Source organism: Gigantopelta aegis, chromosome 13, assembly GCF_016097555.1.
Source record: "Gigantopelta aegis isolate Gae_Host chromosome 13, Gae_host_genome, whole genome shotgun sequence".
Classification (NCBI taxonomy): domain Eukaryota; kingdom Metazoa; phylum Mollusca; class Gastropoda; order Neomphalida; family Peltospiridae; genus Gigantopelta; species Gigantopelta aegis.
In genome coordinates, this window is record NC_054711.1 from 13,286,786 (window position 1) to 13,311,078 (window position 24,293).

The 24,293-nt window shown below is 36.1% G+C and overlaps 1 protein-coding gene across 1 annotated transcript; it reads left to right on the top strand.

Moving 5' to 3' along the window:
• Positions 1-2,444: 2,444 nt before the first annotated feature.
• On the top strand, positions 2,445-22,849 carry LOC121387492 (multiple epidermal growth factor-like domains protein 10). The gene is made up of 13 exons (XM_041518635.1): positions 2,445-2,615; positions 3,423-3,637; positions 4,186-4,389; positions 6,147-6,275; positions 6,925-7,068; positions 10,033-10,176; positions 10,834-10,974; positions 11,561-11,707; positions 12,473-12,616; positions 16,234-16,377; positions 16,782-16,925; positions 20,120-20,237; positions 21,481-22,849. Exons 3-13 carry the CDS (start codon positions 4,362-4,364, stop codon positions 21,827-21,829), a joined length of 1,632 nt encoding a protein of 543 aa, XP_041374569.1. The 5' UTR covers positions 2,445-2,615; positions 3,423-3,637; positions 4,186-4,361; the 3' UTR covers positions 21,830-22,849.
• The last annotated feature ends 1,444 nt before the right edge of the window (positions 22,850-24,293 follow it).

The following is a 24,293-nucleotide window of genomic DNA, read 5'->3' on the forward strand; positions in this document are numbered from 1 at the left end:
CACCCATCACTATTTAGTATACCTTGTTTTTGCTTATATGATTTGTCCGGGTCGGGATCGTATGTCAGTAGGTACAGCACCTGTCTGAGGTCATTGTGTCGTAGGTTCGAATCACATCAGTGGAACCAATATATGATTGTTATTTTTCCCTTCCCAACTAGAGATCTTTTATATATACTTTCCCACAAAGAGGGCAGCACATACTACGGTCTTTGACATACCTGGTTGTGGCGAGGAAAACACCCAGATAATTATATTCTACTGAGGTGATTCGGCTCTACGACGCAAGCATCTCTGGCAGGCGTTCTACCGACTGAGCTATATCCCGCCTCGTATTCCTATCAGGAACGATAGAGGTGAAGGGCACAGGTGGCATGGTTAAAAGGAATGATATGGACGTATTTTTGTTGTTGTTGTTGTTGTTGTTGTTGTTTTGTTTTTTTTTGTTTTTTTTTGGGGGGGGGGTTATTGTTGTTTGTTTGTTTTTTTTGTCGTGAGAGCATGCTAAGAAAAAAACTACCTTCACAAACGTAGAAAAAACCCATTCCCAACATGTCAAAATCATGCATTATGTCCTTTTTGTGAGCCCGTCATATTTCCGACACTACATGCAACCCCTCCTAACCGGCCCTGCACATACAAAAAGCCTGCTATATATTTTGGTCTACATATTCGTACATAACGTAAACCGGTTTTGTATGTCACTATTTTCTGTGTATAGCTTGCAAATAAAAGAATATTTGAAAGCTGTGACCTTATTAATAATTGAACTTCCTGGTTAATTCAAAAGGTCGGGAAGTTGGGCGTTTTTATGCCTAATTCTAGTTACACCGTGGATTTATTTAAAGCCAGACTCTGTGTCAGGTACGAGTGTTTTGTCTCTTTTACTAAAACATTTTTTTAATTTTTTATTCAAAACAGTTATACATGGTGAGCATGCGTGAAAGTGTGAACACTTATTGTAGATCACAGGTATACAAATAAAACTCGCACACATGCACCCACGCACACGCGCACTTACATGCATTCATACACCTACACACAAATAGTGATTTTCTCTGTATGACGTCTGAATACATATCTCAATAATGATGATGACGATGATGATGATGATGGCAATAATAATAATAATAATAACAACGACAATAGTAGCACTAATATATAATACTACTACTAATAGTGATTTTCACTGTATGATGTCTGAATACATGTCTCAGTAATGATGATGATGATGATGATGATGATGATGATGAAATAACAATAATAATAATAATAATAATAATAATAATAATAATAATAATAACAACAACAACAGCAATAACAACAACAATAATAGCAATAATATTTACTACTGATGATGATGATGATGATGCTGATGATGATAGTAGTGGTGGTGATGATGGTGAGTGGTGATGATGACAATAACAACAACAATAATAGCAATAATATTTAGTATTACTGATGATGATGATGCTGATGATGATAGTAGTGGTGGTGATGATGGTGAGTGGTGATGATGACAATAACAACAACAATAATAGCAATAATATTTAGTATTACTGATGATGATGATGCTGATGATGATAGTAGTGGTGGTGATGATGGTGAGTGGTGATGATGACAATAACAACAACAATAATAGCAATAATATTTAGTATTACTGATGATGATGATGCTGATGATGATAGTAGTGGTGGTGATGATGGTGAGTGGTGATGATGACAATAACAACAACAATAATAGCAATAATATTTACTACTACTACTACCACTACCACTACCACTATCACTACCACTACCACTACTACTACTACTACTACTACCACTACTATTACTACTGATGATGATGATGATAGTAGTGGTGATGATGATAGTGAAATGGTGTTAATGATGATGACGATAATAATAATGGTGGTTGTGTTGGTATTTGCGTTCGTAGTGGCGGTGATAATGATGATGATGATGGTGATGGCAGTGACGATGGTGATGATTATAATGTTTGACAATGATGATGGTGGTACTGGTTTTGGTAGTGGAGATGATGATGATGGTGGTAATGATAATTATTATTATTATTATTAATTATTATTATTATGGTGATGTTGATGATGGTGATGATGATGATAATAATGATAATGATGATGGTGATGATGATGATCCTGCTGCTGATGTTGATGATAATGATGGTGGTGGTGGTGGTGATGATGGTGATGGTGATGATGGCGGTGCTGCTGTTGATGGTGATGCTAATGATGGTGGTGGTGGTGATGATGGTGATGATGATGGTGATGGTGATGGTGTTTGTGATGGTGATTGTGATGATGGTGATGGTGTTTGTGATGGTGATGGTGGTGATGGTGATGATGATGGTGATGATGTTGATAGTGATGGTGATGGTGTTTGTGATGGTGATGGTGATGGTGATGGTGATGTTGATGGTGATTAAGACGATGGTAGAAAAAGTAATAATGAATTTCTCTTTAGGAGCTTGCCCATCAGGAAAGTATGGGTTGGACTGTAGCTACACGTGCCACTGTGATGTATCCAGATGCCACAACGTCACAGGCTGTTCTGACACCTGCAACAGAGGATGGTCCGGTCCAAAATGCACAATAGGTCAAATAAATTGATTTATATCACATGTATACCTAAACTAATAGCGTGGTTTATTAATAGTATTGCTTACACAACGGGAAATAAATACACAATTGGAATCATTATGTTATTGACGGGTGTCACTTGTGTGGCAGGATATGCTCATCTTTCGTGAACACCTGGATCAAGTTCAGCCAGCCGTTCATCTAGACTGAGTTTTACGCTACACATTAAACCGAATGTCCACTTCGGGAACCAATGGAAATACTTTCCGAACGTTTAAGGTATTACATTACAATGTATATCGGAGCGGGATCTAGCTCAGTCGGTAGAGCCCATGTCTGAGGTGCTTGCGTCGAAAGATCGAACCACCTTAGTGGGTCCATTCTCTGGTGGGGAATTTCCTGTCCCAACCAGCGCACAACGACTGATATATAGTGGTATGTCTTGTTCTGGCTGTGGGAAAGTGTATATAAAATAACCCTTGCTACTGATGGAAGAAATGTCGCAAGTTTCCTCTAAGACTATTAGTCAGAAATTATATAAAATATTTGACATCCAATAGCCGATGATTAATAAATCAGTGTGCTTGAACATTTTAGTGGTGTCGTTACACAAAACACACTTTAACTGTAACCAATGTTCCATGACTTGTGCATCAAAGGTCGTAGTGTAACGTTGTAGTTTTAAAATATTTTCTTTAAAGTGGCATTTCTTTTATAAATGGGTTCTTGACTATTTTCTCTTAGCTTATTTATTATCGTATTTGAACTGTGTTGTAAATACTGCATTATAACAGATACTCCAATTTTGTTGTTGATATTTCAGAAAATGTAGCTTTATTGAAAAGTACCTACCAGAGTTCATACATGTACTTTGATGGAATGCTGCCAAATTCATCTGCGCTTGCTGTAGATGGCAGCCGTAAGACTGATAATGGAGTATTCTGCATACTAACTGACACACAGCCATACACGTGGTGGGAAGTAGACTTGGGAAAAAATACTACATACACAAACTAGCTATTTACTTCCGCACCGACTGTAAGTACTTGTATATTTTATCTTGTATATTTATTGTTTGTATGGTGGCTTAGTTGTCTGTTGTATTTGTTTTCGATATTTCGTTGTTGGCGATTTTGGTGTGTTCGTACGTGGATACGCGTGTGCGGGTTTGTGCGGGTTTAGATATTTGTGTCATCGCTGTGCTGTTATAGTACAGTAGTACTGGGATGGTTGCAACGCAATCTTCCTAGAAACAATATTAGATCCTACAATATCTTATGAGTTCCGTTTTGAAATAGAAAACATTTGGTCAAACTCTTAACATCTGATGTCATTGTTTTAAGCGAACAACTTTGTTTACCAGTCTTGATTTATCTGTCTTTCAAAATGTTCGGAAAACACATTTGTGACCACGCCTTGTAATATTTATGTTGAGTATATCCCCAACCCCAACATTAAACATATTTCTAACGGACATGTCTGTGTAATAATTCACTACATGTACATAATATGAATACGATAAACATAATACTGTTGTACTGTAATAACTATAATTAAACAATGATTTATAATTTTTATTTATACAGACACAGTTCGTAAACATGGTGTAAATGTATACAGTTCTCTGTCTGTAAACCAGAGTAACGCTGGACACTGGTGTGGAAACACAACTGCAAGTAGTCCGCTCATATCACATCTGACCTGTGACAACACCGCTAGATACATCACACTCTACAAAAACACAGGACGTGGTAACTCATTAATGGACTTTTGCGAAGTGGAAGTATATGGTAAGACAATCGACGAATATCTGTAGTAATTAGCATTAAATGTACACGTATGTATACTTCTTCAACATGTTTTCTTCAATATAGGTTTTCTGTCTCAAAGTAATGTGGTAGGAGAAACGATTAATTGAAATAGTGAATTACCTTGCTTAAACATTGCTCAAGTAAAACTCCATCGGTATACTTTCCATTACGACGCAAGGCATGTAGTGTCTTAAAAGTATTGGGAGAGCCACCGCCGTACTTGTCTGGTATATGGCGAGTGTCACGGTGTCTCACTGGAATTAACCACCCACCCACTCCCTTTACTAAACCCCTAGATCTGCACTTATGTATGGAAATAATCAAATAACTAATACATTTGTTTAACACATATCAATAAAAATAGGCTTTATTTGATAATTTATTAAAACAAATAATTTTATAAATGAGCAATTTAGGGATTCTGTTCAAAATATGGGGGGTTTTTGGGTTAAAAACACGCATTATGCCCCAACCCCCACCTCCAATCAGAAACAACATTTTGCATGTGTTTGTATTCCCCTTAATGACTAACACAAAAACGAAGAAGGAATATAATCTTATTATAAACTTATAAACATTTTACACCCCAAAATCATATTTAGCACGCAGTTTCCAGAGCGGATTTTTAATATGTTATATAAAATGCATAAATGAATGCAAAAACAAAACAAAACAAAAAACAACAACAAAAAAACCCCGAACATTTCTGTTTTAATTTGTGTTGGGTCAAACAATATATTGAAATGCAGGTGCAGATGCAGGTAGCCTATCTGAGTATGTTTCGACTTATTGATTTAATGGAAAGTCTCTTATAATACAGATACTCCAAGCTTTTTCGAACTGATATTCAGTGAGGGTGACAAATCTATCACTGGAACTTGCTTTACTGAAAAGAGGTGGGAGTAAAACGAATTTGATGGAAGTTTATGGGAATCAGTAGTAGGTTAGTTCTGAAAACGATGTTATTGAGACTACTGAAAACACTGGATCAACAAGAGACTGAGGTTAGTCTGTGAAGATGACGTGGCACTTTTGAATATCTTTTGAAGTAAAATAATATAAGTTAAACTGAAGCAGCTTGCTGGCATTACATCTTTTGACAGGCTGTTTTGATTCTGTCAATATATAAGATAACGTTTGTTTTGTTTAACGACACCACTAGAACATATTGATAAATTAACCATCGGCTATTTGATGTCAAACGTTTGGTAATTCTGATACGTAGCATCAGAGGAAGTAGCCATCAGAGGAAGCCTGCTACATTTTACCAAATATGCACTTTCCCCATATACAAGAAATGACATACCACGGCCTTTGACCAGTTGTGGTGCAGTGGTTGTAACGAAAGAAACCCGATGCAGGCACCTCAAGCGCGCATTCATCCGACTAAGCTGTCACTATATAAGAGATATTTGACCATATGTGTACAGTAATACCTACATGCTATCAGATGCAAACTATTCTAATTGTGGGTTAAATATTTTACGAGTCATAAAATATTATTATCATTTTATTTCTTCTTTTTTTCAATTAATTTATTTCTTCTTTTTGTTTTGATGGGTGGAGGGTATTCAATAGGCATATTTAAAAGTAAATACACGTTGTATATAGTAATCGATTAAAGCTTTCCTTAAACGGTTAAGAACATTTTTTTCTTTAAGTTTCTATAATTTGTTTCAGGCCCTGGGATTAAATAAATTTTCCGTTCGTTTGTTCATATGTAATTTTATTTACAGTCTGTGTTGGTGGCACTTTCGGTGACGACTGCAGCCAGTTCTGTCACTGTCAAGATGGACCGTGTAACTACACAAATGGACAATGCACTGGAGGATGTAAACAAAACTGGACTGGGATGACTTGCAGTGGTATGGTATAAAAACAAGTTTTATTAAAGTAATAATACAGATACATAAAAACAGAAACCTGTTCAGCAAATATATAAACAAACGTAATAATTTATTTACAATTGTCTTTATAACTGAGATTAATCACTCTTTTTTCCCTTCAGAAATGAAACAGAAAACCCAAAACAATTACAGCTACAACGAAAAGCAATAAAACAAAATAAAAACGAAACAAAACAAAACAAAACAAAACAAATGTTTTATTATAATACCGGTCGACTGAAATGTTACCCCAACACTTACAACAACAACAAAAAAGCGCCTCACAGTTTATGGTCAATACATTATTCTTAATTGTATCATTTCAATGCCAGGGAACTGAATATGGCTGAATGATAGATCTAGCCTTTGATGGAGTCTAACGTAAAACTAGACGTTGCACCCTTGACATAATTCGCATCTGCCTCGACGAAGTAATGGTCAACGAGTATTTTATAAACAAAATAAACCATCATCTATTTTAATTTTCCGACGGCATATAACCTTAAATAAAATGTGTTGAGTGCGTCGTTAAATAAAACATGTCCTATTGTAATTTATAAAATTTGATGCAGTTATTAAAACATTTGTTTTTGGCAAATGTTTTATATAATATATTTTATATTCTCAGCCTGTGATTCCAGTCACTATGGTGACTTGTGTAATAAAGACTGTTCCTCTAGACATTGTGATGGATCATCATTATGTGACAGGATCACAGGACGGTGTGAAAAGGGCTGTACAGCAGGATGGATCGGATCCGACTGTAAAACAAGTGAGACCAACTACTTTCGTGTTTGTTTGGTGTTGTTGTTGTTTGTTTGTTTGTTTGTTTGAATGTTTATTTATACATTTGTTTTGTTTGTTGTTTTTGTGGGTGTTTTTGTTTTTGTTGTTGTTGTTATAAATATCTTCATGTGAAAATTATTTTCATTATTTATGTTGTCTGTTGCCCCTGAGTTGTATAACGCAATTTCAACTAGCGTAATGTTTGCTTTAGTCGAGTCATTATGAGATCACTAGGTAGAATATATATCGCACACAATATGACTGTCTCCGATGTGACAAGATAACATTACGATTGCAACTGGAGGGGTCAGGTATTAAACATTAGGTCGTACAATGTTTATAATCAACTATTGTTATATTTATTTCTACACATATGGAATTGTCGGAAGATTTTTTTATTATATATATATATATATATATATATATATATATATATTATATATATATATATATATATAATTATAATTATAACAGTAACAAATTTAGCATAAAATCGCTTCGCTACGCTACACGATTTTATACAATTTGTTACTGTTAAACATCGATAAATTCTCAAAACAATTCTTATAATTACAAACAGCACAACTTATTTAGATAAAACTACACATAATTCACAGATCAGTTTCTAACGTTCTTACCATGATCTGCTTTACGTTATGACGTCTCTTTGGACGTAATGACGTCATTTTCTGAGGTGTTTAGTTTAAAATTCTTCACTATGCTATGCAATGTTTGGCACTTTGTGACAGTTGTACATGGATAAATTCACTGCAAAAAAAGAGAGAAACATATTTTATATAATTACAGAGACAGGAGCTTGTGCAAAGGGTGGGTTACAACAGTCGAACCCTCCCCTTGATCAAGCAAAATTTCTCCTTTTCTTCAATATTTTTCCGGGGAAGCATGTCTTAACCACTCATAAATTTCGTTAGCCACAGTTTAGCATCTCACCCTCTTTTAAAATGTATACACAAACCCCTGGACACATCATATTTAGTTAAAATACACATAAATCAGCTTTTTGGTCCTTTCCATGACCTGTTTTACGTAATGACGTCATTTTCTGTGGTTTATCGAAGGTTAACATTTATTTTTTCTTCGACGTCGTCCAGTCAGAATTGAGGTAATCGTGTACAAGCGGAATGTTTGTAATTACACACACACACACACACACGCATGTGTCTCTCTGTGTGTGTGTGTGTGTGTGTGTGTGTGTATTTACATACCTTTCAACTGGCGTTGAGGAACCAGTGCTCCCCGTTGTGTCCGACGCCTATGAGACTAAAAACCAAAACACACTGCAGTTATGTCTGGGTCGTCTTGATCTGGGTGTTGCTCTGACGAATATGGCACCAGACATAAAATAAACACACTGAACTGAATGTGCTCACGGCGAACTACGGACCTAGCAAAAGGCGACATAGAACATAATATTTTCGCACTGCCAAACTGGCAGCTGAACATTGTCTGAACCTTACTTTTTAATATTTCGTAAAACAAACTAACAGGAAAGGTATATATTAATCTATGTGGAATTTTCTTAATTAGTTTTGGTGTTTATAAAAGAAAATGTATCTAAATATACGAACCTATTTAATATACTAGTATACCTGAAGACTAGATGACTGAAATGCAATTTGCAGTAACTACAATTCATCATGATAAATGGTGGTTAATACAACAATTTTTTTAATTAATGAATGAATGAGCGAATGTTTGAGGACACGCCACCACGAATAATACATTGGTGTCAAAATATGGGCACTTTTTAATGCACATTTTACGATATATAATCTTATAAATATCAATACTCTGAATATATAAAGACCACAGTCATATACCAATTTTGTTTATGAAATGAAACGTACCTTTACTACTTAAAATAAACTTATGTGCAATCCAGTCAATAATTCATTACAATTACACTCGAAAATATAATGAATAATTTGCAATGTATTATTTTCAAGTTATTACATAGGGCTATGTAGGCCCATTTTAAAAAAAACAAAAATGCTGAATTGGTTTAATACGTTCACAACAATTCTGGAGGTTCGAGGCATTGCTTACCCGAAAACAAGTTTGAAAACTAGGTGTCGTGAAATGCATTTGTCTGCATTCTACTAGTAAAATTCACCACAAAAGAATGTGAAAATGCATGGTGACAAGTCTCCATGCCAGCTCATTTTGTCTCAATGTATCTGTCTATTTTAGTAGATTTGCTCCAGATCTAGGGAGTTGCCCACGTACCCACCCCCACTCCTATATCCCATACGCCTATGCAAACCCATACCTCAAAACGCTTGCCACCTAGAACTAGACTTATCATCGGTGTGTTTTGAGCCTCAGTAGTCGTAAGTGTCTGTAATAAGCTCTTTTCCTAGTGCATGATAGAAAGTACATATTATTAAAGGGACTGTCATGCGTGTGCAGCCATTGTAAGATATTTCCGTTTTGGCAACTAAAATTACATATTAATAAATGGCATTTTCTTGTTTAGAATACTAGTGTCTGTATATTCAATGCGTTTTAGGGTGTATGGTAATGTTTCCACCAGTCGTTCATTTTACTTTGTAATAATAATATACACAGTATTTCGTACGCATGGATTTGGATGCTGAAATGTCGATTGGGCTACGACAAATACTATGGTGACAACAAATACTTTGTTTATACAGACACTGATATTCTAAACAATATATGTAATCAATATGTAATTTTTGTCAGCAGAAAGCCTCTGTTACTCGTAAACATGATAAAGTGGGAAACAAACTCAGGATAGTCCCTTTAATATCCAGTCTAGTGAGAAAGTTTGGTAATCTTAATGCATCGGCCTTAAAGCTGGTAGGTACCGCGTTCGTCTCGTAGTACCGGCTCTCAACCAAAAGTAAGTTAGTTGTGTTCATCCTTATGACACCTCAAAGTATACCATCCCTGTCTGATTCTATTCCAGAATGTCCACATGATCGATACGGACCGCGGTGTGGAAGTCTCTGCAAAGACAGACATTGTCGTGAAAACTCCGACTGTGATCACGTGACTGGGGAGTGTGTCGGTGGCTGTGAAGGAGGATATCATTCTCTCGACTGTAAAATACGTAGGTGTTCCACAGTAGTTGGTCAATATTTCTTACAGTAGAATACCTTGTGTGTGTGTCCATGTTCCTGATTCTATATATTATTGTTACTTTCTTAGATTGTCATTGCTGTTGGGACGGTGGGGTAGTGGTGGATCAATCGAGATAATGCTCGTTTTGGTAATGTGTCGTTAGTAAAGGTGTTTGTGTTTTTGTGTGGGGTGGGGATTTGTTTAGGTGTATTGAAATGCAAGAACAAAATTTAACTATAAAAGTTTTTAAAATAGACAAACAAACATATATTTTAGTAAAGTCTCACCCAATATATACACAGTAAAACACAAGAAACTTTCTTAATAAATAATATAAAGGTCATTCCATATGGAGTTATGCTATAAATACATTTAAATATTAATACAAATTTAATTGTTTATGTTGAAAGAATGCGAAGAAAGTGATGATATTTATTGCATTTAGATTTCTGTCTATCTTGATATATATATTAGAACTATGAATTAAACTATAACAAGACGTGTAATGCTGGTCACTACGTTGTGTGCCTTTCAATATTAAGATCGTACACGTTATACAATTAATGCCTCTGTAAATACTTCCAACATATCAAATAACGCACTTAATAAGCTTGTGTAAATATGCAGTTTTCATATGTATTTCCAGGATGTCAGGCTACCTATGGTTTTAACTGTAACATGTCGTGTGGTGCCCGACACTGTCTTGGTAGTCAGAACTGTGACGTGTTTTATGGAAGATGTACAGGTGGTTGTCAAACTGGCTGGGAGTTACCTGACTGCACAACTGGTAGGTGATTCATAGTATTAAATATAATTTGTTATTTTACCTGTATTCAAATAGTACTTTTCTGTTACTGTTTTATACATTTTACACGCAATATGACTTTTTAAAGTGTGTTGTGTGTGTGTGTGTGTGTGTGTGTGTGTGTGTGTGTGTATGTGTTCAAGTATTCTGAGAGAAACTGCATATAAATTGAAATTTCGTAACTATAACTTTCCTTTCCGTAAATCAGCTGTCAGAGTCAGGTAAAAACATAAACATTTCTAGGCCAATTGGTGCGCTAGTGTGTTTTAAACAACCATTTCGTTCTTTCGCTTAATTTACACTGATACAATAGTGACATTTGCAATGTGAGAAAATTAAATTTAATATTTGTTGTTTATTATTTAAGAAAAAACATTTTAAAATCGCAGATCAGTTGATTGGATTAGACTAATCATCTGTCACTATGCGGGATTTGATTATGTGACCTGTGATTGCTTGTTGCGCACAAGGTTCTTGACAGAATCCTGCCACACTTCCTGAAATCTAATACTGAATTGAACTGCTCGCCAATAGGTTAAAGTAAAACGTTGTGTGCATATGTTTACAGCATGTCAAGGTGGTAGATTTGGACTTGGATGTCAGTCAAAGTGTAATGAACGACACTGTAAAGGAGACAGCTCATCTTGTGATGCTCAAAATGGAATATGTCAAAATGGCTGTCAGCCTGGATGGAAGAGTCCAAGTTGTAACATACGTTAGTAATTAATGTACATATTATAAAAAAAATGTTTTAATAAGTTCACATGCATTACTGTGTGTACTAGTTAATTTGTGTTCCATTACAATTTCGTATGTACTATGCTGAAAATGTTATAGTCGTACAGTATGTTCAAAATATATTTTACATGGCACTTAATGGCTTGTAAATTTGAATGTTTCATAAAAATTAGTAAATAGGACTATGGTATTCATAAATATTATTTATTAGTGCAAATGTGGTGCAGAATAGTGAAGATAGCTGACACTTTGTTATAGTTAACACCTATAATTGACAGTTATAGTTATAAATGCAAATATGGTGCAGTATGGTTGAACTGTTATAGTCGACGGTTGACACGTTGTCAGTTGACATTTTGTGTATTTAAATAATGTACAGTATGGTGAATCTGTTATAGTATTATAATATATTCAAAATGTATTTTAGATGTACAAAAAGACAGAAAACGCATTAATGCTTGCTTTTAGACGAGAGCAGGCAATGCACATGCAAAACGATTTTCATATACAATGCTGTATTGTTGTAATAAACATACCAGTTATACGTTTTGCTGAAAATTCTTCTTTTTTTTCTTCTTTTTTTCTCTGATTTGAACAAAATCCTTTTTCGCTTACAATTATTACCAATATGTTATGTGTCCGCATATTTAATATATGTGATGTGACATTTCTATAAGAGATTATTCAATGAAATACCCATTGCGTTATTTATGCCTCTCAGTATATGTGTAATGTATTTCAGCATGTGACAGTGGTACCTATGGCGCTGACTGTACATTCCAGTGTACACAAAGACACTGCAAAGAGAGTACGACCAGCTGTCATCACATCACTGGTTCATGTGAGGGTCTTTGCCAGAATGGATGGTTGGGGATCGACTGTACAGGTATATTACTTACTAAAACTTATTAATTAAAATAATATAATATTGCTTATTGTGTATGATTGATTTATGAGATTGGACCACTGAAGCACATTGACTAATTAATCATCGGCTATTGGATGTCAAACATTTGGTAATCTGACATACAGTCTTAAAGAGGAAACCTGCAACATGTCCCTATTAGTAGCAAGGAATCTTTTATATGCACTATCCCAGACAGGATAGCACATACCACAGCCTTTGATATACCAGTCATGGTGCACTGGCTGGAACGAGAAATAGCCCAACAATCCCAGACCGTCGGTGAATCAGTCAAGCACTTTACAAATGCACATCCCACCTCGACTGAATTGTGCACCATTTTGTTACTTGCTTGAAACTTACACATAGATATAGTAACAGGTATGAATTCAGGAGGAGACCGTGGGGCAGGGATGTGTGCACCTCCTCCCTCGAACTTTAAAGCATTATGGAAATCTGTTATATGCACCATCCCAGACAGCATAGCACATACCACAACCTTTGATATACCAGTCATGGTGAACTGGCTGGAACGACAAATAGCCCAACAATCCCTGACCGTCCGTGAATCAGTCATCGAACTTTAAAGCATTCTGGAAATCCTCTATGCAATGCATGTTAGTGTACTTTGGAATACCGTAGGTGAGTTTTTTGGAAGATGCATCCCACACCACAGATAACTCCTGCGACTAAACATTATTATATCTGTAACGTCAGTTACAGTCGATAAAATAATCACCTATGAAGACTAATACATACGTGGCATGGCTGCAGCGTATTTGCTTGACTCTTCGCGTATCAGCGTTTCCTTGAGCGAGCGTCGGCCTATCCACTGGGCCCTGACCAGTACCAGGATCTTCCTCGGAAACGGAACCATTCTGCTCAACTCTTCGGGGCGGGACATAGCTCAGTGGTACAGCGCTCACTCGATGCGCGGTCGGTCTGGGATCGATCCCCGTCGGTGGGCCCATTGGGCTATTTCTCGTCACAGCCAGTACTCCACGACTGGTATATCAAAGGCCGTGGTATGTGCTATCCTGTCTGTGGAATGGTGCATATAAAAGATCCATTGCTGCCAATCGGAAAGAGTAGCCCATGAAGTGGCGACAGTGGGTTTCCTCTCAATATTTGTGTGGTCCTTAACCATATGCCTGACGCCATATAACCGTAATTGAAATGTGTTGAGTGCGTCGTTAAATAAAACATTTGTTTTTTTCTTTCTTCACCTCCTCGTACACCATGATGTCACAGTTGTCAAAATCTGTATTTTAGAAAACACAACACACACACACACAATAGAGATTTCGTGTAATGATTTCGTGTAATGATTGACATTTTATTGGTAAATAACCAAGTGTGTCTTTAATTTTTCAAAGCTTATTAGAGATAATTTAGCAAACATATTTTGATCACACAGAATACAGAAAAATATTGATGGATTTTCAAAATTATTGAGTTCCTGTGAAGTTTTTACCATAGAACAAGGACGGAAATGTTTTATTTAACGATGCATTTTTTTACGGTTATTTGGTGTCAGACATATAGTAAAGGACCGCAGAGATATTAAGAGAGGAAACCCGCTGTCGCCACTTCATGGCCTACTCTTTTTGATTAGCAGCAAGGGATCTGTTATATGCACCATCCCACAGACAGGATAATATATACCACGGCCTTTGTTACACCAGTTGTGGAACACTTACTGGAACGAGAAATAGCTCAATGATTCCACTGACGGGGATCGATCTTAGACCGACCGCACATCAGGCAACGTTTTACCACTGGGCTACCATAGAACAAAGTCATGAACAGTTTTTAGGAAAACCGGAATTCCAGCAAAAAGATGTAAAATTGACATTTCGGTTTACTGTAAACTGCAAAATGTGTGCGTAAAGTTTGTGTTGTATGTACACATCCTCAAATGCAGAAACCAACAATTGTTCGTGACATTTACACATCGCCAAGATGTATTACTCAGAGAAAAAAAAATCTGAGGGTGAGGGTGGGAGGTGTGTTAAATCAAAGTTAAAGTTTGTTTTACTTAACAACACCTCTATAGCACATCGATTTATTAATCACCAGCAACTGGATGTCAAACATTTGGTAATTTTAACATATAGTCTTAGAGAGGAAACCTTCTACATTTTCCATTAGCAGCAAGGGATCTTCTATATGCACCACCCAATAGACAGGATGGTACATACTACGGCCTTTGATATACCAGTCATGGTGCACTGGAGGGAATGAGAAATAGCCCAATGGGCCCACTGACGGGGATCGCTCCTAGACGGAACACACATCAGACGGAAGGAAGGAAATGGTTTATTTAATGAAACATTCAACACATTTTATTTACGGTTACATGGCGTCGGACATATGGTTAAGGACCACACAGATATTGAGAGATAAAACCCGCTGTCGCCACTGGACTGCTCTTTTCGGTTACCAGCTAGGGATTTGTTATGTGCACCATACCACAGACAGGATAACACAGCCGTTGATATACCAGTTGTGGTGTACTGGTTGGAGCGAGAAATAGCCCAATGGGCCCACTGATGAGGATGGATCCCAGACTGACCACACATCAGATAGAGGTTATACCATCAGATGAATGCTACATCCCACCCCCAAAGTTTGTGTTGTACGTACCCATCCTCAAATGCAGATACCAAAAGTTGTTCGTCAAATTTGCACATTGCCAAGGTGTGTTATTGGGAGAGAATAAAATTAAATTTTGTGGTGGGGGGTGTGTTAAATCAAGATTTCAATGTATTAAAAAAAAGGTTCTTGACTGATTTGTAGACCGTACAGCAATCTTGGAATATTGATACCTAAGAAAACATAATTTACCAACATCTTTTAATGGACTACCATAACTATATGTTTATAGTGTCATAGTGACCTTGACATACACGACCGTTATAATACTGACTATCTTTTTGGACATCATAGGTTATTTCCGTGGAACCTTCTTTTAGATATTATATATATATATATATATATATATATATATATATATATATATATATATATATATATATATATATATATTAGGACTATCAGAAACAGTGAATATATAGAGGATTCGTCACGAGTATTTTTTAATATGGAAAATATCAACCGAGTCTATGTTAATCGGTATGTGTCGAGGCTCTGCCGAGACAAATACCGATTAACTAGACGAGGTTGATATTTTACATATTAAAAAAAAAGAGTAGCGAATTCTAGTTATCCTATAACACTTCTAAAATAACATTTTAATTAATTGTTTAGTAAATCACAGTACTAAAGTCGCCGCCATCGGTAATATGACATCGTCACGATTAGCGCAGATTAGTTTGATGTCACGCATTTTAAACAAATCTTTGAAAACGTTACGCTCAGGTACACGGGTCTTGTTGGCTTGTAAGCACATAACCTAGAGACCTTGCAAATTTGCATACCATTATTAACCGGGTTAATAAAGTAAATTATCACATTGGTTTATGACATGGATATCATGGGTAAGTTATAGGATAAATGGGGATTCATATTTCTAAACAAAAACGTCTCCGTTAGTTGGAGACATATTACCGACTGAGGACTGTCTCTTTATAATTCAGGATGTGATGGGAAATACGGTCCAGACTGTTCATTAGCGTGTGATGCCAGACACTGTAAAGCCAACAAGGCACCGTGTGATTACATGATCGGATCTTGTGAAGGAGAGTGTCTGCCTGGTTGGCGAGGTGATACATGTACTGACAGTAAGTACTGCAACAATACTGTTCTTAGAAATATTTAAACTTTAAATTAAAACATGAGAATTTGCCAAATAATAGTTCTGCTTATTGTACAGGATATTACACGTGATTCAGTATGGCTATGTGTGCGTGTCTGTTTGTTTTGGGAATGCGCAACAACTCCTGTGAGTATTTACAGATATATTTGATTGGATATATACTATTGTTCTGAAACCTATTAAAACGTGATATTCCTCTTGCTAATTACATCCGAGTACATATACAATTATATTTGATGGGTTTATTTTTAATTTCTTGAAATGTGTTATGGTTATTGAAGGTTAAGGTAGGTTTGTTTCTATCCTTGTTGTTTATGTTGATGTTTCTTGATGTTGTTTTGAATATTAAAATAGTGTTATTTGATTCAGAGTGCAGTGCCACGACCTATGGTGATAACTGTGCAATGCTGTGTTCAGACAGACACTGTAGTAACACCGCATCTTGTCACCATAAGACAGGACAGTGCATAGGCGGATGTGTATTTGGATGGGAAGGCACAACCTGCACGGAAGGTATACACTACATCTCATGCATTTAATAAGAATAAGTAATTGACCATCATTTACATATCTGTGCTTCCTTAATTGTTTGGCAATTATACTTGTCTATCACGTATTCATTACTATCTGTTAATTCTGAAATTTTGAATATACAAATAAACATAACAAGGTTAATAATCCAGCATGGATCCAGCAGTACCAATATCACATTGATCCATACGAGGAGACATAGATCGCGGGGGTCCAGCAAATGCACCACCGAATCCTGGTCCATTATTCTAATCACTATCAAGGTTAACCATTCTAAGTATTGCCGAAACGTCTTCGACACGAGTGGTGTTAATCATATATGGATTTGTAAGAATTTCAAAAATTTACTTCAAACCATTCACTATCAATCCTGATCAATGTTCACTAATATTAAAACAGATGATTTTCAAAATTATACACAATGTTCCCCCCACGAAAAACGTAAGGAATATCTGCCTTCCTCAATCAAAGTGACATTTGTTACAAATATTGGTGAACGGATATTTAAATACATAACTATTTTCCACTGATCTGGTCAATTCCAGCACACATATGTGAAATGCTGAACTTCCTCACTGACCATATATTAGGGGACAGAATATATATACAGAAAATAGGAATCACACTGGGCACCGACTGTGCTCCACATCTGGGCTATTTTTTTTCTCTATGCATATGAATCAGAATTTCTGACAAATCTTCAAAAATCGAAACAATGGAAAAGGGCTAAAACTGGTTAACTTTATCTTATATCATTCAATAATAGGAAGATAACGCATTACCTGTTTTTGATTTACCCACAAGACTTAGAAACAAAAGAGAAAAAAAAAACAGTGTTCGACCTCGATATATGAATCGGACGACGAACTACTACCATCCAGACAGGCAATTTAAACAACGGCATGTCATTCTAGCACCAGGATTATGATGTCCAGGGACTCCTGAGGGCATTCAAAACATTAGACATTTGGATGCAAAATCTACTAAATATATTGACCAATATGATGGCTGATGCTGTTGCATATTTTGAAATTGTTCATACCTTTTTATCTCTTTGGTGAAACCCTTGAACATATTTTCATCTTTTTAGATGACGTGACAAACATGACTGCATTGGTAACAGTACTCGTAACAGGTACCACCGATAGGGCAGAATATGCTCACCTTTTGGGAACATCTGATACCATCAGAAAAAACCTCATCGGGAGTGGCTGTCTTCCTATATAAGAGCCTATATCTACCAAATATTATGCATCACTTTTGTTTTAGATGAAGTGACATACTGTTGGCTGTGATGACAGAACTCATAATGGGTGCCACATTTCGCGAAAACTAACATCAGCCATAATTATGATCAAATCAAATTGGTTAATATAGTTGCAAACCACTACCGTCATGGACCAATCAAAGATTTGATAAAGCAGATGTCAGTATACAAGGATTATACCCATACATGTATTCCTTTTAACACGTTCATCAAACGTAACACCCACCTTTTGCATTCGAACATGAGGGATATGCAGTCCTGAGTCCTAATAAAACAATCATACCCATCCTCTAATAAGTAATATATTTAACTATAGAGACTTACAGAGACTATATTGAATGTGATGTTCTAAGTAGTAACGCTGTAAGAAAAACACATGAATTTACCTCTGTATGGATTATATAATTGGTGATCAGTTGTGGTTTTGGCAAGTGTTATGCTGTAAACTAAGTCGGATCCCTGAACTTCTCTGTTGCTACTTCAGTTTTGTCATGTCATGTCATGTCATAGGGTTTTACGTGCACATTCAGAACAAGCTGTTGTAGCGCACGCCTGTCCATGACAGGAAAGGTGGGGGGAGGGGAGAGGAGGGACCGCCTGCACTGGCAGGTGCAACGGAGCACTAGCAGCCCGATCAAATCGGTAGCAGGCGGGTAGGGGTTGTGGTGGTGCTATGGAATTTGAATGGAGCAGTTAAATGCCAAAGAGAAAAGGGTGCGCAATTTTGACTGAGGGAATTTGGTGCAATTTTGAACGGTCGGTCGAAAGGTAAATGGCCGAGCTAATATAGGTTTTGATATTAGTGAATCGAGAGTAGCTCGTTAATTTTAGACCTTTACGATGCTGTGGTGTCTCCCTAGGTTGCCCATAGGGCCCTTATAAAGGGCCTGACCGCTTCTGGTCGAGGCATCACCAAGTACCAAGTTATTACCAGCAGCAAGTATTGGGGGTTTGGGTGGGGAAGGCCGATATTCTTTTGTTCAGCTTCCCCCGGGTGCATTGCAATTGTGTACTCGGAACGGTATTCTTTTGTCCGGTTCCTTATTAGAGTACGTGCTGGGCCATTAAATGGGGGCGGGTGCATTGTTATCATTAGTTAATGCACCCTGTGTACTGATGCAGTGAGCGTGTAGTCTGTGTGTGAATCCAAGTTTTGTGTTAAGGTTGTACCCAATTGTCTTAAGTCCCTATTCTAGTCAGTTCAACGGTCATTCATGACCACCCATCCCCCTCCGTCCTTGTATATCATTGAATACAATGACGGAGGGGGAGTTAAACTAGCCTAGCTATCTAATTTGAAGGGTTAAACCCTTATAGTGTAGGTATTGGTTTAAAAAGCCTCGTGCTTGGCATACTTAACTTATCACCAATGCAATAAAGGAAACTAACGGTGGCAAGTAGCAATTGTATACATATATGCACCAATCTAGGTATTTAGTTTGAAGAATTTTGATTCCCGCCCCCTAAATATAGGATTTTAGTAGGCTTACTTGGTTTGTCTTCAGGCTATCTGGATAGTTGGGTATCGGTTTTCCTGCATGTCTTTGCTTCTGGAACCCTAGTTGACTTATCTAAGTTATCTAGGATGGAATGCATCAGTAATAAAAAAAACAAAACAACAACAACAACAAACATGGTGCGGGTGAAAAGACAAATTCGTGCAGTTTATTTACAGTTAGGTGTAGTGGGGTTCTTGATCCGTGATTGGCAGGATTGGACCAATGAGAGTGCTACAAAAAAACAGGCGATAATTAGTGGTGTCCTATCTTGGTTGATTATCTAACGACGTTGATGTTTTGTTTGAATCGGCTGCTTTTATTGCACAATTATAACGAATGCTCCAAGAAAACCAAGAAAAAACAAGGATATACAATTGGTTAGTTAAGCTGGCAATATATTCTTCTTACAGGCCAAGCTGGCACTGGCAACACTGACACTGGGAACAGTAATGCTGCTACCATTGCCTTTTCCGTTGTGACGGGTGTTCTCTTTGTGCTGTTGGTCATAGTGATGAGTGTTTTATTCTGGTTAGTAGATTATTATTTCATTTCTTTTTCTTTTTTTAATAATTCTATTGACAATTTGTCTTAATTATCTGTGGTGTTGACCATTCCCTATCCTGTATACCGTGTGTACATAATATCATTACTTTAAATATGTGTAGAGTTGCATATTGACCATACAATGCCCACACTCTTTTATATGAAATAATTTCATTTACTACTATATATAATTTTGTAGCACTGCACAATCCAGTAAAGGTGATCGGCAGATTAATGCATGACACACGATTGAATTTTAATTGCATTTTGAATAGGAACTCGAAGAAGATGGCTGCTGTTTTAACAGATTCGTGATTGATATTTTCTATATACTTTATATTGTCGCCAATAATCGTGAATAAGCCACTGATATTTATCAAGTTAATTATCGTTGTGTAAAGAGTACATGTGATATCAATTAATTTTTAGCGATGTAGACAATACAAGACTATACTAGACACGCTTTATTCACTATTAAGGCCAGTGGACCAAAATACATAAATAATAAACAAATAGCTTTTCGCATGCGTGTGGAATACCATATATTATCACTGTGCGTTCGTATTACATATACATGCTATAAAAACAGTGATACATTAAATAACAGTAGTTCATTTGTAGATGACATCAACTTCACAAAAATACTTGATGGTGGTACATATGAATGTTTATAAATAAAAGAAATAAAAGTTTTTTCTCAAGTTGGTGTACCTTTAACACACAATTTATATGTGGAATGATCTTGTTATTATGTCCACAGAAAGTGCACTATATTTGCTTATACACTGTATTATTAAATTCACCAGTTATCTACTGCTAATCTAAACTTCGACAAGACCCTTTTTCAAATATTGAAAACAATTTAGTTTTAGGTACCGTTCCATGTTTAGAAAAGGCTGTCTATAATAACAACATGAAGCAGATCTTTTTATACCAGCTAACCAATCTTGTCATATTTTGTCATAAAGTCTTTGCTTAAAGAGTGAAATAAGCAAATCAATATTACCTAATGTCTGACTTGTCAATGCAAAACCAAAACCAATGTTAAATAAAATTCGTTTCACTTGTTTGTCCCAGATAATATAACCAGCGTCATTTAGGGACCTTAGCTTCAAATAATTTTGATGAGGTAATCTGAAACGTTTACACCAATATTTTATACCTCTAGTCTTATAAATGATATTGTGGATAACGATGGTAATCAGTAAACATTATATACGTATTGCAGGCATATTAAAACTCAAAGGACGAAGTGGGAGAAATATCAGCAAGAGATGACCAAACTAAACAAGAACACGTCCAACCAACCTACAGACCTCAGTGCGGTCGAATATGAAATCGTCGATAGACAAGATGGCGGTCACAGCAGTCCCAGAGGTTCGAGTTCTCAACAAGTCGACACGTCCCGTTCAGCCAATAATGTTAATTCTCCGACGTCACGTGATCAAATGGAAGCCCAGCCCAGTCGCGTTTTCAGTGGGAGTGGCTATGTAAATCCAGGCCAAACGAATGAATACGAACAACTTGATTTATCCAACTCACTGCAGAATGATTACGATAAGATAACCGGTGTTTAGACAATTAAGGATTGACAGTTATTTCGTTTACGTCCATCGGGGTATGAACAAAATAAATCATCCGCAAAATGTGTGAATCGGCGAATCAGATGAACGTAAAAAAAATAACAGACAATACTTATTATTAAGTTTGAATCATACTTGCTAATAATAACCTTAAGATTTCTTATTTTCTTTTGAATTAGTGTTCCATTCTTAAACGATAAGGTTCAGTAAAAGTAAATACCAATATAAAATTACGTCGTCAGATATGACGTTCTCTGACACCGTTAGTTTTACGTTCATCGAGGAATTAACAAACTCGGGTTGCTACGGATGATGGACCAATGGGATGAAGTTAACTTGTAATGAATGTAATGGAAATTTAATTATATGGAAATGAAAACATTTTAATACCCTACCAGAACTATAGATTTTGTCTCCGTCTATAGGTCCATTCGTCCCTCTATCTGTCCGTTTGTTCCACATATTTCTGGAATTTTCTCCTGCCGATATTAATAATAGATTGATGAACGTTAACACTTTTGTCGTGTTGTTTTAAAGAGAAACATTTTCAGGAATTTGTTTCACAATGCCTCAAAATATTGAGCTAAAACGATGTGTATAACGTTAACATGTTGAATTACGGATCAAGTTTGATTTACATTAGGATTTACCCGTTTTCTAAGAGAGTTACGGTACTTGAATTAGACAATACGAAAATGTGTCGGCCCAGTAGGGAACATACATTGCTTTAACAAAGCTCTTAGAATGTGTGTTTTGTATAAGCTGGAGATTTCTTAATAATAATACAAGATTGGTGTTATACGGATATCATTTAATTGGTATAATATTATGCTGTTAATACATGTTTGCTATACGTTAATACAAACTGTAGATCTAGATTATGTTGCCGTTATCTGTTAATGTAAGCATACGGCTAGAGTATACTTTATGCAACAGATTGTTAACTTTTGCCAAGTAAACGATCGCCAAATTTGGTATCTAAAATAGACGTATTTCATTAAATATGACGATAGAGATCTTTTCATTGATTCTTTTCGAGGTTCCAAGTAAAACCAGATTTATGAGTTACCACAGATGCTATTAGAAGAAACCCGACATCCTTGTCTAAACACTACTAACTCTATGTTTTTGACAGGGTGTGTAATGGCTGTACTATTTTGTACTATACACGTTTGATGTTATGGGTGAACTTTGAAAGAATAACGCTGAAACATTCGTAGCACCACTTTATGAAAATGTGTTTTTAAGACACGTTGTATTGTAGATCTGATAAAATCGAACACAATTTCATGTGTAAATCCCAACAAACAAAGGTTATTACGAATATGGTATAGTTGCACACACACACACACACACACACACACACACACACACACACACACACACATCTATATATATATAGAAACACGCATACACAAATATACGGCATGGCAAATCAGGGGTAGGGGGTACTCATAATTCTGAATCAAAAATACTATTGGTAGTAAATCTTAAGGCAGAGATGCAGTTTACTTGTATACTGCATAAAATTGCATTTCAGGGCATCTAGTTTTCAATTTATTTACGTGCCTGGATATAATACGAGTTCCATTTGTAGCATGTAGAGAATAAAATAACAATTTGTAGATTACCAATTCGCATAATTATTTTAAAACAAATTGTCATAAAAATGTATAGGTTAAATCTCTTTTTGCACATCTCTGTCTACCAAAATTGAATCGTTTCCCCTCAGAACTTTATGGTACATGTTTTATAATACATTTGCAATTTTAAATAAAATGTGAAGTGAAATGTGAAATGTAATCTTGTGGGATGATATAATTTTTATCTGAGTTTTAGTATTATTAATTTTAGAGCTGCATGTTAATTCAGGAGCTTCGTTTTGACTGTCGGACTGTACATGTGTTATATATAAGTATAATACATTATTTAGAACTTGTAATAAGATATGTTCTACTTCAAATGCATTAGCATTTTTTTAAGCCCCCTCCCCCCCCCCCCCCCCCAACAAAAAACAAACAAACAAAACAACAACAACAAAATAAAACAACAGAAAAAAAGACCCCCCAACAAACCCCCCCCCCCCAACAAAACTAGGAAACAAAAAGCAAAACAAATCACAAACACACACACATACACACACACACACACACACACACACACACACCGAAAAACACACTGTTAATCGTACTGAATTTGACATTATTATAAAAAGGTATGGGGAATGTAACTTTGATATTACACACACACACACACACACACACACACACACACACACACACATATATATATATATATATATATATATATATATATTATATGGATACTTGCCACCATCGGCAACACGTGTAGGCCCATAGATCAGATATTGTTAAGATATAAACCGGTTCAAAATAGTAATTAAACACAATGCGACTCATTGCCGTCTTGTACGGCGTCGCATTTTGTGACTTACAAT